The sequence below is a fragment of the Chionomys nivalis genome, chromosome 15 (genome assembly GCF_950005125.1).
Source record: "Chionomys nivalis chromosome 15, mChiNiv1.1, whole genome shotgun sequence".
NCBI lineage: Eukaryota > Metazoa > Chordata > Mammalia > Rodentia > Cricetidae > Chionomys > Chionomys nivalis.
Window position 1 is genome coordinate 21,727,162 of NC_080100.1, and position 17,136 is coordinate 21,744,297.

Genomic DNA, 17,136 nt, shown 5'->3' on the forward strand with positions numbered 1-17,136 from the left:
CTAATCTACATATCTAACAAAGAGTGCCACAAAGCAACAGCCTATCAGTGCCACTGCAGAGGCTGTGATCACCACCACGATGACACTCCCAGCCATGTTGACCAGGAAGCCCAGACCAACTCCAACCAAGATCTGAGCCAGCTGCACCATGGAGGTGAGGGCAGCACAGTCCACACCTTTGCCTCTGCCACTGTTGTCAGGGACTCCTGGGGCTCCCCGCTGCTTCTGCAAGAGAAACACAGGGACAGATGTTGATCTACAAGGCACTGTCACAGGGGGCTCAAGGGTCAGCTTACTTTTCCTGGGAAGAGTCCAGTGGTAAGTACCTTTGTGTTTCATGGGATCTTGGTTGGAACTGACTCTGAGCTCACAAATCAAGAACAAGTTCACGTAAGAACAAACTACATTCCAATGCAACCTTATTAGATTCCATGCCATTTTTATACATCACAAAACAGCATCCTTCTTTGAATTTATTTCAATCTTTTAAAAACTTAAAAGGGATTATCATCTTATAAACTATTTGAAAACGAACATTAGGCTGCGTTTGACCAGCCGGGGCCATAGTTTTCTAATTTCTGATTGAGGGACTCCAGGGAACTCCATTGTTGCTGTCTTCCTTATTTACAAGGAAGCCTTTTCCTCCAACTTTAACGAGCATATGGCTTAAACATGAACATGGTCAGGATTCTCTTTGTGAGGAGCACATGAATACAATGTTGCAGAAACTCAACAATGTGTCCCTTCAAATCTTTCTGTCTCCCTTGCTGTTGAAAAGGCAAACGGTTTCAAAAGAATGCTAAATTACTTTTAAACATAGGAGAAGCAAGTTTCAACCACTTCTTAACATGGTTATTTGGTTAATATGTTAACACTTGGTAGATATTTGATATTTGGCCCCTGTCCATTCGCATTGCCATTTGGTGTCTCTTACATGCAAGAGCTGTCCTGCAGTTGGGGCCTTATTTTGTTATTAGCATTCACCTAGGGCAGATGTTGCTGTTACTGTCTCCAGGACAACAATAACTCTAGCTGTCATTTTTGGAGTTCTGTGAGGTATTAACTAGGTATTATGCTGAGCACAGTACACACACACACACATCTTTAGTTTCCCACTCGCTTTAGTTAGTGAATGTTACTAATCTCTCTTGACTGATAAAGGTATCTGGTGTCTGAATGATCATTCCCTCTACTTGTGAGCAAAATAATCCTTGGTACAGAAAAAAAATGGAAATTATCTTTTCAATAAAAATGGGTAAATAAGAAAACACATTCATGTTTGCTTGATTTTCATTTAAAAGTATTGAAAAGATAAACTTTAAGAACTCTAGCAAGAGGAGTAACATAGTATGTGTGGGTTGGGGGTGCAGAGAGAAAAATTAGGGAGGGAGTGACTTCATTAAAATACTTTTGTATATTGTTATTATTGAACCTTGTGAGACTATAACCTTTGAGGTCATTTTAAGTGTGACTTAACAACTAAATTAAAAATATAGTCAGTGTCACACAGCTTCAAAGGGGACAGAATTTCAACTTAGTTTTCTGTGACTCCAAAGCTTGTTTTTTCTTTGCCTTGAGTTAGATACAAAGGAAACTCCATTTCCCCCAGATTCTAGTGGTTAGAACAAAGTCAGCATTTCCAAATAACTTGTGAAGCCGGTTCTCCTCTTCCAAAAGGAGTCATTTTCCTTCTCACTGGCAGAATAAAGCAATGAACAGCTATGATCGCTATTGGCACACCAAAATGCTGACCTCCGGGCTCCCTCGGGATCACAAGAACCTGTTACACATTTCAGAGTTCATGCTAACATGCTAACATGCTAGCTCTTCTCACCTCCTCCCCCACCCTAAACTCCTCCAGGTCATGGACTTCCCTCCTGCCAGCTACACTGGTATTTCAGCCCCCTCTCTCTGTCCTTGTTTATGTCCTGTCTTTTATTTCCTCTCTAGTCTGAACTCTTCCATATGCCTGTGGATATTTCTCTCCCTCATCCTCATTAAGAAACCCCTTGATGATGGAGCAGCCATTACAGTAGTATCTTGACTGCACTCCTTGAATACAATCAGGAGGACAACTTAAGACTGCCTTGCAGTCTAAATTCCAAACCCTAGGTGGATGGCATCTCTCCAGGAAGCATGGTAAGGACCAAGTCATGGCTCCAACCCATAACTGCAAGAAATACCAACATGCTCTTCCGCAGTGCTTGGAACTGGGGAGACATCATTGTGGGCATCTAGAAATACTAAAATGAACAGGGAATCTCTATAGGGTAGTTTTAGAAGAGTTTGGTCCCCATTCCTTTCTTAGTCTGATCATGGACTGGTTTCTCAGCATCGCTAAGACTCCCGTCTTTAATCAGATAGTTAGTTAGGAGTCACAATCATGGTCCTAAAACTCAAAAAGTGCTCCACAGTTCACAGCAAGGAGGAGGAAGAACTCACCTAAGCTGGTCGTCATGTCTGCGTGATGATAATAGTTTATGCAGTCTTCTTCCAAATTCTCCCCTCCCCCGCCCCATTCCTCAGGTAAATTCCCTTTGCTACCCACCTCCTTCTCCTCCTCACGGTGGTACTCGGCAATGAGGTTAAAGGGCACAGTGTACAATGTGCTGGACATCACACCAAACATAGAACAGAGGACCAGGGTAGAGTAGACATTCGGGAAGAGTCCTATGAATCCTGTTCCCAGCCCAAAGAGCAAATATCCAATGAAATAGAGGCCCTTTAATCCAATGTAGGAAACCAAAGCTTTATGAAAGTCTGTTGAGAGAATAAATAGGAAAAATTACTGCTGGCAGGTGCCTCACAATATCTAATAATTTCAGATAATCCTTTCTTTTAAAGATGCATTTTTTTAAAGACAGCTTCCTTTGATACTAAGTCAGGAACAAAACACTTCCTTATCTGTGTGCAAGAAACAGCTGAATTTGGGGATCAATTTTAAAGCCTTTGCATAAAAGGCAGCATAAAATTGCCTTGCTGGTTTATTGTTCATAGAGGAGAACCAGGTACTTTTTAGCAGTCAGCCAAATATCAAAAGAATATGAAAAAGAAGAGGCACAAAAGCAGACCTTGGTGATGGGACCCAGAAGACGAAAGACAGAGGAAGAGTCATGTCCATTCTGATGAGAGGGTTCTGGCCCCAGTGGATCCAATGGACCATGTGTACCTATTCTGACCCTACTGCCCAAAGTCAGGTTGGGAATATTAAAACAATCAGGTTTTGCAAAACCATTCAAATCATTCTTAGTTTCTTAATCCCAACCTGAAGGTAGTCTGCATGGATAAGAAAGCTGTGAGGTGCTCTGCAGACATTTCCCCCGCCTTGTCAATCACACAAAGGCTGAGAAAGGGTTCCTACAGCTCCCCCATGAGGGAGACAAGTTTCTTATTTGCTCATCATCTCATCTTTCTTACCTAAACAATGGAAGTAAAATGTTAGTTGGGATCAAATGAGGTGAAATATATGAAAAAATCACCCAGTCCACTATAGGACACATAGAAGATATTCAATTCATGTGACCAACTGCAGGGTGGACCAAAGATAGCTAACTTTGGACTTGGTTCTTCTCTTAGCATACACTTTGCACATACAAATATAAAAAAATACAGAGGCTAGGCTATCCCTCTTCTACTTTAGTCTATTGATCCCCATTGGCCATAGATGCTTGAGATGTGCCTATTAAAAATAAAATGTTGCTCAGCCACTGGAATTATTATTGAACTTACACTTCATAGACAGGAAACAAATCTGTATCATATTTGAATCAATTACAAAACAAAACACTGTCTTGGGTCACTGAATGAAAGACAAGCTGCAGAAATGGCAAGCAGACAACATCACTTCCCCTATCAGATGCATTCCATGTCTGAAGCACTGTTGCTAAGGCTTGAGACTGGAAGCAGTGCAAAGCTAGGTCAATTTTAGAGTAACCCCTGACAAGCCTGTTTGCTTAATGGTTTATATTTATGCAGAAAATGTAGTCTAAGGTGCCTTGGTGCTTAGAAGATATCAGCAATGCATGGCTCTTTTCTAGGTATGTACAGCAAGTCAAAGAAAAGCAAAGAAAGATAAAGAAATACTTGAACATATAATAACAGCATAAAGGTTGAAAGCCTGGCTTAAAGTGCTTTATTCATGAAAAGAAGCCAATACATCTCAGGAACAAAATTCCCTTGCCTCTGCTGCCTATTATATCAGGGTGCACCACATCCTCAACAGTACTGTGTTTGTAGTGGGAAGAAATGACTAAGTTTAACATTAGCTGTGAGCACTAGTATAGGATAAGGCAGGCAGCTATGTCTCTACACTCAGTTCTTGCAGTAACTGCTAGAAGGCTGTCTCTTGGCTGTGTGGATGGAGATGAGAACAAGTCCTGTTCTCTGTCACCACCCCACCCAGGGATCCAGGTTTACCTGTGAAGCTCTGTGGAGCTGGAGAGGCTGGAGAGCTACAGAATTGCTAAATTACTTATGAAGTCCACAAACAACCTATTAACCATGAGGGATCTTGCTCCAGCAGAACACGGAGCTGCTGGAATTCGCATCTCATCCATCCAATATCTCGCCATCTTACTCACAGAATTCCCTTTGTTTTCTAAAAAAATATTCCCTAGTAACCCACTAATTACAAGCACAATTCAAGGGCAATGACTCCTAGAACTGACTATGGAAAATGACACTGTATATGATCCCCTCTACAGGAATAGCTTTTCCACATTTCCTAAACATTATCAAGAGTCTAATAAAGAGAAGAAAATAGATTCTGAAGTATAAAGTCTGGGTCCTGCTGCCAGCCTGTGGAAGGCTTTCTTAGGAAAAGAACACTTACACGAATAAAGTGAAGAGAACAGGGAGTTGATGCACAAGCCCCAGCATCCAACTTCAACTCCTCTCTCATAGATGAGGAACTCTGTGGAGTTGTGGGAACTGTAGGGATCCCCATGGTACACAATCTGAAAGAGAGGGGCCAGCGGTTGAGTATCGAGTGCAGAGTGGCCCAGCTCTTCTCTTGCTTCTCAACCCTTGGGGAAAGGGGCCCTTCATCAGGTGCAGAGTCCAATCAGACATCACCAGGTCACTGTATTCATCTAGTATGCCTCCTCCAAGGACCTTCACGATATATAGCTATGCATCAAATACAAATAATATTTCTCTGGGGTGATCTTTAATGGTCCTCCCTCTCATCCTAACTCCTGGCCCCACCTGATTTAATCCCATTCTCTAGTATGGCTAACAGACTTCCTACTCACCTCTGCCTGTAGTAGGGAGGCCACTTGTTTGTTCCCGGCTGCTCAGACCCGAAATAACCACACAGAAACGGTATCAGTTAAATCACTGCTTGGCCTATTAGCTTATGCATATTTATAACTCACTCTTATATCTTTAATTAACCCATTTCTATTATTGTATATTTTACCAGAAGGCTCAAGGCCTACCAGCAAGCTTCCAGCTAGCAGCTCGCATCTTTCCCCTCTGGTGGCTACATGGCATCTCCTGACTCTGCCTTCTTTCTCCTAACATTCACTTTAGTTTTCCCCACCTAGCTCTCCTCTGTCCTATCACAGGTCAAGCCAGATTCTTTATTCATTAACCAATAAAAGCAACACATATACAGAAGAACCTCCCACAACATCTGCTCACACCTTTCCTATTCCCACTTAGAATTCTTTCTTGTCCTGTTTTATCTCCAAAACTCTGAGCCATCCCTCAAGGCCAGGATCATGCCATATATCTCTTTTATGAAGCTTGACATGAACTCTGAATATCATACTTACTCTTGTCTAGTTGTTGTATTTGATCACACAATGGTAGATCTCAGGGTATTTAGTTACAGTGTAGAAACCTACTTCTAGAACCTATCTGTAAACCAGTTCCTCGAAGGCACCCTTGGCTGTATCTACTCCAAAGGCCTGACAGAAGAAGCTCCCAATGAGTGTGTGAACATAAGGCACAAGTTTACCTGTCCCATGAAATCTGTGAAGAAGAGCATGTTTGACAAGAAGGCCGTCCATCCAATGAGATGGCTGATGCAAAGGCAGCGATAATGGGAAGGCATGTTCACTAACGTCCTCAGAAGTGACTTCATCGACATTGCCCTCTGACTCTGGAAAAAAGCATGGGTCTTCAGCACAGGTGCCCAGGCAGCAGAAGGAGTCAGAGCAAGAACCATGTGACATCTCTGTCACTTGTCTATCATATGACATCACACGTAGGTTTCCACAGAAGAAACTTATTGATAATGTGCTGTTTAAAAATGAATGACTGCTTAGCAGTTCCAGGTCCATAAATAACTTTTATAACCTATGGCTGGAGAGTTCAAAGATGAAACTACACTCAGTGCAAGGCATAAGTGACAGCTGACACTCTGTCTTTAAATGGTATTCCTGCAAGAGGACAAAGCCCACGAGCCTAAACCGTCCCTTAGATAATTATTGTTATTAGAGCATGGTAGGCTAATTCAAGATGAAGTTCACGATCTCTTGTTTGGATGGTAGCCATAATTATGTTTTGTTAATGTAAAAATAGATCTGGAAAATACGCTTAAGGTTACTAGCTAGTGGACCCTGAGAGTATTAACAGAAGGTTACCTGGTTAATACTAGCTGGACCATACAAGTCCTTAGAAAGCAGAGGGTTGTTTTTGTCCCAGTTGGGAACAGAAGCAGAATTCTGAGCAACTTCAAGCATGAGGGTTGAAAACAGAAAGGGTCACATGGAAAGGAGCTTGAGAGAAGTCCTTCAAAGCTTAGAGAAGTTCCTGGCCAATAATCCAGAAGAAAATAGGGGCCTTACTCTCACACAACAAGGAACAGGGCTCTGCCAATGACCTGAATTAGCCCAAAGACAGGTTCTGTGCAGCTGAAGCTCCAGATGAGAATACTGCACTGTTGACATCATGACTGCAGGGAGGCAGGACACTGAGCAGAAACTCGCGGGAGCCCACCAACACTTCTGACCTACGAAACTGTGAGATGATTGGTGAAAGCTGTTCTAAGCTGCTACATTTGCAGTGATGCTCTAGAAAATTAACAGAGAGCCAGTCAGTTCCCTTCACTAGGTAGGTTCCCGCTCTCAGGACACTTCTCTGCCTCTTGCCAATGATGGGCAGGTGTTAGTGAACTTTACGGTGCCTTAAAATGTGAACGGTATATAAAAGATGGATACTCATGCCCCAGATTCTTCACTTTAGATTTATGCATTAACAGCAGGGGCTGCAATTATTATTATTATTTGGTTCCCACAAGCTTGAGAGAGCTAGAATTGACACCATTGATGACACCATTTGTCTTTAACATCTTGTCATATAAGAGAAGAAAGAATTCAGCTGTCAGCCTCCCTGAGGACGTCAAGTGAGGTGGGTTGGTGGCTCTTTCTTCTTGAGTTTTTTAAAATTCTGGGTCTTGACATAATGAAATTGAGACCTAATTAGTACAGTTATCAGTCTCCTGAGATTGTCTATTTTCTTTATAATAACATATTGTCCTAAAGCTCCTTTTATCATCTATTGTCATATAGTACTGTATTATGGAATATGTTTTTTACGTAATTGGAAATGTGAGGAAAGTATCAATTTATGATAAGATAACCATTCGCTCTGTTATATTAAATGTCACATTCTTTGTTATTTTCTGCACATGAGACTGCTTTCTTGTCCTTGTTATGTTCTAGAACACTTTGAAAAAATAATTTATTATTTTTAATTTTATGTGCATAAATATTGGTATTCGGCCTGTATGCATGTCTATGTGAAGTTGTCTGATTCCCGAGAAATGGAGTTACTGAGAGTTGTGAGCTGCTGAGTCAGTGCTGGGAATTGAACCCATGTCCTCTGGAAGAGCAGACAGTGCTCTTAACCACTGAGCCATCTCTTCAGCCCCCCTGTTTTATAACTTTTAAACTTATCTGATATCTCTTTTTATTTCTATGTTGAAAATATTAGATTTAACAATTCTAGGCTCATCATATGGTTGATACTTTCAGTTTCATCACCCTTGTTTGCATTTTGTGTGTTGAGACAGGATCTCGTGTAGCTCAGGCTGGCCTTGAATTTTCCGGTTTCTGAGGGAGGGAGAATGACCTTGAACTCCCAGTCTTAACTTCCCCTCCTAAGTGCTGGGATTACAGATGTGCACCATCACACCCAGCTAACTCCGCTAATCTTGTAGTATTTAACCCACTGGTGGGGACTATGCTAATTTTCTTATACACACACACACACACACACACATACACACACACACAGCACTCTCTTACACACAAGAATATAGAACCTAAAATAAAAAGTTACTGTAACAAAGGTGTAGAATTACTTATTCTTCTTCCTAGGGAAAGGAGGCTATTGTCCAGGGAATGGCAGCTGACCGTCGCGCTTTTAACCAAGCACTTTCTCTTCATTTTGTTTCTCCTTTCACCCAAAAAGCACATGCTCGGGAAAATCAGTCTGGCAAGCAAGCATTCTGCCTCAGTCCAAATATTAATGGATCTTTCTTCTTTCCACATAATTTTCAGCCTTCTCCATTGTTAACCTAATTTCTCCTTTTTTCCAAAAATAAATGTGAGCCTTCAAATTTCTGTTAAAGCTGGAAATATAAATATTCAGTTATTTAACTCAGAATAAAAAAAAAATCTAACTGGCATCTTACCCCTGACCCATCGGTTCCCCGAGAAAAGCCCTTCAATGGCTTGGAGGCCCTAGACGTTGTCTTTGAGAGGGCCAGGGAGCCAGGCAAGGGCCACGACAGGCCCTGCTAGTAGCCCTCCAAGGCCAGGCCTTAGTTTCAGTTTACTGGAACCAGCTGGAGCTAAGAAAGCAGTTCTCTGGGTAAACCACATCAGGGCAACCAATCAGCAGGCAACCCATAGCCTTCTGCTAGCTCAGCAGAGAACTATAGCCTCCTGCTAGCTCAAGGTAGCTTTCCCTTCCCTGCTGCTGCAAAGTTCCTAACCATCAGGGCCGCCCAAAAATCAACCCCAAGACGAATCTCTCCTCTCTGGAAACCCCAACCCATCTTAAAAGGGGCCCCCCGCAAGCCTCTCCAGCTGTCGCTGTTTGCCACCCCAACATGCTGGCAGGTTATTATTATTAATAAATGTTTTTGCTGAATGTATACGTGACTGGCGGTCTTTTGTGGAACCTCTCGCGGATCCTAACAGTTTTATTGCGCAGACTCTACACCATCCATTGGCTGGTGACTGGAGAGTGGTGGATTTGCGAGTGAACACGCTTCAGGGTCCTCAGGAGGAAGACACACCAAAGCCTTCCCTGATGGAGGAAACGCAAATGTTGAGAAGATAAACTGTTTTGGCATGCAGGGATGGGAGATGGGTTTTTATAGGATCTTGTTTGAACTCCAAAACAGGTCAGGACTCTTTCTATTCAGAATTATAGTTCTAAATTGCACAGCCACCCTCGATTTGGAATCAAGAACTGTGAGAAAGCTCGCTAACTTTGACCTTGGGTTTGATCCAGGCCCTGACGCGCACAGCCAGAGCATCCCTAGAAGAGCATGGCGAAGGGAAGGGCATGGAGAAGGAAGGCTTCGCTAGGAGCCCACGATGCCTTCTCTGCTACTACTTCGTTAGTTTCTTTGACAATACTTTCTCTCTCTCTCTCTCTCTCTCTCTCTCTCTCTCTCTCTCTCTCTCTCTCTCTCTCTCTCTCTCTCTCTCCTCTCTCCTCTCTCCTCTCTCCTCTCTCTCCTTTTTAGCTTTGCCCACTTTGGTGTATTTTTTTATTTGTCTTGGAACGGATCTTATTTACAGAAGCACTGCCTAGCCTGGAATGGATACATAGACCTGTGCAGATCCAATCTCACAGCAATTCAGCTTCCTCTGCCTCCTGAGCGCTGGGGTTAAAGGCGTGGATCACCACACCTGGTCTAGCTTGTCTTGTAAGCCAAACAACAAAAACCATTCAGATTCTGAAGCTTGTATGTAAACACACTGCTGTTGTTTGCCTCAGTTTTCTTCTTGTTATTCAACTGAAAAACACTGTTTGACGTGTGCTGCACGATGATTGGAAATATGAATACACCATGGAATAACTGGAGAGGATTAAGTGACCATGCCTCGTTGATTGCATTTATCTTTTGTTTTCTTTCTCCCTCTTGCTTCCTCCCCCTTCCATGTTTCTGCCTCTCTCTCTCTCTCTCTCTCTCTCTCTCTCTCTCTCTCTCTCTCTCTGTCTCAGAATGAAAACAAAACAAAAAATGAAAATCAAAACCAACAAATCAAACAATAGGATAAAAAAATAACATAGCAAAACAAAATGAAAAAAACCTCACACACACACTAACCCCAACCAAAACAACAACAAAAACCACGGAGTCCCTCATTTGATGGGTTCCTTTTGGATGGTAACCGATTGCCAGAGTATATAGTTTACAATTTTTTTCTCATCTGGCACCTTGCCTGTTCACGCTGTTGACTGTATCCTTTGCTGCGCAGAGATCTTTTAGCATCATGTAGGCCCATGGTTCTCTCCTAACTTTGTACTTTGGGATGATAACTAATGAAGAGTCTCTGTTCCCAGATTAAGGTCCCATAGTTATCCCTGCTGCCTTCTTCTAATTGTTTTACAGTTTGGGGCTTATGTTTAAGTCTTTGATCCATTCTCGTTGGATTTCGATGTAGGATGTTATTGTGATCTCACTTCATTCTTTCATGTGTGCATACACAGATTTTCCAACACTTTTTATTGAAAACTATCTTTTTTTTCTATTGGGTATTTTGGCTATTTTTTGTCATAGATAAATATGAGGATTAATTCTTGGTTGTCTGCTCTATTCCATTGACCTACGCATTGTTTTCATGCCTTACCATGCTTTGTTAATTATATGCTTCACTTCACAGTCAAGTACTTAATGCTGCTAGCTTTGTTCTTTTTGTTCAAGCTTTGGCTATCTGTGGTCTTCATGATTTTATATAGCACTAGAGATTTTTTTCTATTTCTGTGAAAAAAGTTATTAGAATTTTGATAGTGAGGATATTAAATATGTAGATTGCTTTGAGTAATATGGATATTTAATAATGTTAATTATCCTCATTTCCAATTAATTGTTTTCAATATTTTTCATCATTGCTTCATAGTTTTTATTTACAGATATTCCTAAGTATTTCTGTAGCTGCTGTATATTGATTTTAGTTCTAGATAGTATCCTGGTTGACTTTCTATTGTCGTGATAAAACACCATGACCAAAAGCTACTAGGTGTGTTGGTGACTTTTGTGTCAAGTTGACACAAGCTTGAGTCATCCAAAAGGAGGTAACCTCAGTGAGAAAATGACTCTTTAAGATCCAGCTATAGGACATTTTCTTGATTAGTGGTTGATGCAGGAGGACTCAACCCGTAATGGGTGGTGCTATCCTTGGGCTAGTATGGGCCTGGGTCCTATAAGAAAAGAGGCTGAGTAAGCTATGACGAGCAAGTCAATAAGCAGCACCCCTCCATGGTCTCTGCATCAGCTCCTGCCTCCAGGTTCCTGCCCTATTTGAGTTCTGGTCCTGACTTCCTTCAGTGATAGATTATGAAATGAAAGTGTAAGTCAAAAAAACCCTTTCTTGCCCAACTTGCTTTTGGTCATGGTGTTTCATCATGGCAATAGTACCCTCACTAGAAACACTTGTGGAGGAGAGGGTTTACTTGACTTTCACATTCCAGTCACCATCAAGAAGGGAAGTCAGGGCAGGCACTCAAGGCCAAACCTAGAGGAAAGAATGAAGTCGAAACAATGGAACAAGGCCTCTTACTGGCTTGTTCCCCTACTTTCTTATACAATCCAGGCCCGCCTACTTGGGGTGGTACCCCCCAAAGTGGGTTGGGCTGTCCCACATTAACGGTTACTCCAGAAAATGTCCCCCCCACAGACTTGCTCACAGGCCAATGTGATGGAAGCATTTCCTCAGTTCTGCTTCCTCTTCCCAGATGACCCTAGCTTGGGAGAAGTCGCACAGATAGCCACTGAAAATATTTGCCAATGTACTGACTTTTTTATATCCTCACCTCTACTTAATTCACGGTCTGGTTCTAACAGATTTTGAGTTGTGTTACGAGTCTTATAAATATAACAATCTATCCTCCACAAACAGAGACAATTTATGTTCTTTGTTTCCACGTGGACACTTTCTTTTTTTGACCCTTTCTATTTCCTTCTCTTTACTGCTTGCCCCACTACTATATTACATAGAACTGATGGTGGGTATCCTTAGCACAATTTATTAAGAGTTTTTAATCATTAAACGATGTTAAATGTTGTCTAATCACAGTGTTAGCCCTTTGTTATATTAATGTGATACACTATGCCACATTTATAAGGAGAAAATTCTGCTTGATCATGGCAAATAACCATTTGGGTGTGTTGCTGTATTTGGGTGTGCTAGTATTTTGTTGAGGTCTCTACATTTGAGTTTATTAAGAACATCGGCCTGTGAATCTTCTCTCGCTTTTCTCCCTGCCAGTGTCTTTGGTATCAGCATAGTAATGATTTCACAGAAGCGTTCAGAAGTGTCTGCTCTTTTGGATTCCTTTAAAAGACTCTGAGAAGAATTGGCACTAGCTGTTTACATGCTTGGCAGACTCCAGCAGGAGCTCATTCAGCTGTAAACACAGCACTGGATACTGTCACATTTCTCTTGTAACCTCTCCTGGGACCCACGGGTGCTTACGAGCATATGGTTTCATTTCCATTTGTCTGTGAATAATCTGAACTTCCTTGTGTTATTCACTCCTGGTTTTACACTACTATAGTTGTGAAAGGCCCTCAGTCTGGGGGAGGACTTCTAATTATTTTTTAATTATATGTTTTATTTAAATTTGTAATAAAAATTTTAATTTTCCTCTTTTTGTCTTTCTTTTTTTTATTGTTTTTATTGAGCTATACTTTTTTCCTACTCTCCTTCCTTCCATCTCCCATTCTAGCTTCCCTCTGCACCCACCCCCCATGCTTTACCCAGGAGATCTTGTCTTTCTCTCTTTCCTAAGTGGATTCATGTATGTCTCTCTTAGGGTCCTTTTTGTTGTAGACTGTAGGCTGGTTATCCTTTGCTTTAGGTCTTTAAATCCGCTTCTGAGTGAGTACATACTATATTTATCTTTCTGGGTCTGGGTTACCTCACTCAGTATGTTTTTTTTTTCTAGTTCCGTCCATTTACTTGTCTATTTCAAGATGTCATTTTTTTTTTTTACCACTAAGTAGTATTCCATTGCGTAAATGTACCACATTTTCCTTATCTATTGTTTGGTTGAGGAGCATCTAAGTTGTTTCCAGATTCTGGTTATTATGAATAATGCTGCTATGAACATAGTTGAGCACATGTCCTTGTGATATGATTGAGCATCCTTTGAGTATATGCCCAAAAGTGGTATTTCTGGGTCTTGAGATATATCGATTCCTAATTTTCTGAGAAATTGTCATACTGATTGGCTAAGTGGCTGGACAAATTTGCACTCCCACCAGCCTGTGGGGCTCGGCCCACATACCTGGCTCACCCTCGTCCCTCAGTATAATTTTAATCTTCTTAAATTCCTAGGGAATATTCTCTGTTCTGTTCAATTGAGAAAAACGTATATTCTAATGCTACTGGTTAGGTTCACATGGTACAAAGTGTGGTTCTAAGCCCATGTGTCCTGGCTGATTTTGTCTGGATGATCTGTCTACTGCTGCGGAATTTACACTGTGTGGCTAGATGTTGCTGGGATGGTTTAATAAAGAAGCTGACTGGTCAATAGCTGGACAGGATAAGGTTACGCAGGACAGTCAGACTAGAACAGTGGGAGAAGGAAGGGTGGACTCTGGAGTCAGCAGCCAGACGGAGAATGAGTGAGACACGCCAAGTGGGATAGAGGTAAGAAGAGCAATGAGCCTTGGGGCAGCACACAGATGAATAGAAATGGATTAAGTAGTCAGTTCATTTAATAACAAGCCTGAGCTATCGATCAAGCACTAATAAGTAACCTTAAGTCTCCGTTTGGTTATTTGGGAGCAGGAGGTCAGGACATGAAAACCCTGCCTACAACCTACCTCTGTGGGTGTTGCCCGTGATCTCTACGGCATTGCACCTCCCTCCAGATCTGTCCGTCATAGATGCTAAAGCTGATGGAGTCCTGCATATTTATAAAGTTTATTTTTCTGTAAATTGATCTGTTTATCACTAATACCCTTCGACATCTTTTAAAATTCGTTTTTGTGGAGCTGGGGACCAACCCGAGTCTTGCACATGCTAGACACATTCTCTACCAGGAAGTCCTACCCTTGGCTCTGGTTTTATGGATTTGACTGAAACTCTGTTTTATCTAAGACTGGACAGTGTGAAATTTTTACTGCATTCCTTTCCCCGTATGCACTAAGGGGATTTTTGATTTTTTTTTTTTGATTTGTTTGAACTCTATAGCTCCTTTTTTCTCTACCATGAGCATGCTCCCCAAATCTCTACCTCAAATCCTGACCATCATGCAAAGCACCACTCTGGGGTGGTCTTATTTTCTCCATCCATGATGCCTTACTCTATTTACTTAACAACAATTTCAACATTTTACAAAATCAATTATATTTGAACGCATGGATGAGTGACAGTCAAAGTGCCGTCTCTCTAGGTTTACCACACATTTTCGACAATGGCCAAGCAAGATGTAAGGTTCTAGTGCCAGCCTCTTTTGGGTTTGGCTGGGGGTGAGGGGAGCCCTCAGAAGTACAGCACGTGGGAGAGACTTCCTGCTCCGCCCGTGTCCTGCGCTGCTGCCTACGTCCCTTCCCTTTCACAGGTGTTTGCCTTTTATCTTGACAGGAAGATACCACTTCCTGCTTCTTCTTCTCTTTGTCTTTGTGGCATCACCCCTGAGAATCTCTTGAATAGGTAATTCTACCCAAACACCTGCTGTTTAGAAAATCTTAGAGGATACATTGCTTTTATAGCATTTTTCACTTTGTGCCTTATTGTGAAGGCATAAATGGCTCATGCTCATTTATAATTTTCCAGGCATAGAGGCTGGCTTATAGATTCCTCAGCACAGGGTCTGGGCATCAGTCAATGTAATAGTCTCCAAATACCTAGTACAGTGCTGTGCACACGCTCAGTTTCCAAAGCAGTTTGTTAAATGAATAATGATGATAAACAATATGCTTATATACTTAACGTCAAGTCTAAGAAACACCTTTATATCTCTATATTAGTTGCAAAATATAATAATTCTGGCAAATTGGCTAAGTCAACAGAAGCCAACCTCACAGAGAGCGGTGACTCACTGGGCTGGTTATATATCGTTCACTTAGATAACATTCCCTGATTGTGCTCAGAGCACTCAGCAGTCTCACAGATTCATTAGAACAGTGCCTAAAGCTGTCACCTAGCTCTCCAGTGGGGACCATCCTGAGTGACCTACACAGATCATTCCATGTGAGCTGCACAACGCCCTTGCTGGTAGATAGAATTGCTTTCCCATTTCATAGAAATGGAAATGCCCAAGGTCACACATTTTCAAAGTTGGCAGTGCCAGAATTTGGCCATGCACTAAACCTCAAGGCCACCCTGCCTGCCAATAAATAATACAGGTCAGTCATGTATAAGGCTTTGATGTCTGTGCTAATAAGAAGATCCTTTGTACTAGAGCCCCAAGGAATGGCTATTTAAGGACAGCTGATGGGAGAATGTGGTTCCTGCACAATGTTGTCCAATCCGACTCTTTATAATAATAAAGAAGCTCTACACTTGCCATGCTTGGGTCAGCGGTTGAGCCTTCAAAACATGGTTAACGCATTAATTAATTGTAATTTAAGTAGTTATGTGGGGTTAGTGGCTTCTATATTGGTCAACATGATTCTAATTTCTTCTCTGATCTGTCCATTTCCTCTGAAACTTGATCCAGTTCTCTGGCGTGCAATTGAGGGGTTTGCTGCTGCTGTTGTGGTTGTTGGGGTTGTTGTTGTTATTGCTTGTTTTTGTTTTAAAGTTGAAGCTAATGAACCTGTTGCCCAACCAAATCATCCTATGCAAATTTTGTGTGTTCAATCCAATCATCAACTCAATGACATTCTCACTCAGAGAAACAAAGTTATAGATGATAATTCTTATAGAAGAGACTGTTTTCTGAGGCCAGAGGATGGCTGGAGAGCTCTCATATGCTCTAACCTTTGACAGTGCCATCACCTTCCCTGGTCTGATGTTTTGGAAGGAGTAAGTGGCAAGAGAAACACAGAGGCACAAAATTCTCATTGTGAAGTCTAATGGCTGATTGAGGTTTTGATTCAAATAGCATTCACAAAAATCTTCACATCAGACCAGCAAACAAAACAAGTTCTCACAAAGAAGACCATGAAGACTATTTCCCCCATTGAAGAAAAAGAAAAAAAGATTACACATCTCTACCTGTTCAGAGGCTTTTTTGTTTGTCCCTCCCTGTACCAGCTCTGCGTCTGCACCATCGGGTTTAACTTTCTCAATAGAACCATACTCGTGAATCACATTTGCTGACAACAACGAGCCCTGAGGGACCTGGCGAGAGAGAGGGTCTTCGGCAGTGTCTCTGAGTGGGGCTTCAGGGATACTGCACAGGTGGACGAGAAAGCACAAAGTGAGCACCAGGCCAGAGAAGAAGAACATGACCTGGAACTCGGTGCCCAGCAGCCTTCCCAGTTCCAGATGCATCCAGTCTATGGCACCCAAAAGGTAGCCAAGAGCGCCACCAAAACCTGGAAAGCAAAGGAAAGAGCGAGAGATGAGTTGTCATAGTCAGCTAATCATGCTGGTTCCTCACCATGCACAGGCCCTCCGCTTCTGGGGAAAAACTCCCTGAGGAGACCAGAGACAGCCTGGTAATTATGAAGAGACAATGTAGCAAGAAGCTAAGACAACCATGGTGGAGTGGTGTGGGTTTAAGCCCCAGCTTTGGTATTTACTTGCTGTGATGTGGTCTTGCTCATCAGTTATGCAGCAATAACTGAAGGTCATGATTTGAAAATGAGGGGTGCTCGGCACAGCACCAGATATACAGCAGGTGCTTGGTAAATTACCACTACAGATACCATAGACCTGAAGTACCATGCTTAGCTACTCTGGGTCCCTTTAGATAACAAACTCTCCCATAGGGGGCACACAAGTGTGACGTACAAGGTGCCAGATATACCATTCAAAGATGTCTATT

General features: G+C 42.0%; 1 protein-coding gene across 1 annotated transcript in view; it reads right to left on the reverse strand.

The window, feature by feature from the left end:
• Positions 1-17,136, reverse strand: part of Slc45a2 (solute carrier family 45 member 2) — a 30,211-nt gene continuing 13,075 nt past the window's right edge. The window contains exons 3-7 of the mRNA XM_057790164.1: positions 16,362-16,684; positions 5,963-6,106; positions 4,832-4,955; positions 2,549-2,760; positions 1-225 (exon numbers count right to left, since the gene is read on the reverse strand). Of these exons, the coding sequence (XP_057646147.1) occupies positions 1-225; positions 2,549-2,760; positions 4,832-4,955; positions 5,963-6,106; positions 16,362-16,684 (1,028 nt within the window). The remainder of the gene's footprint in view (positions 226-2,548; positions 2,761-4,831; positions 4,956-5,962; positions 6,107-16,361; positions 16,685-17,136) is intronic.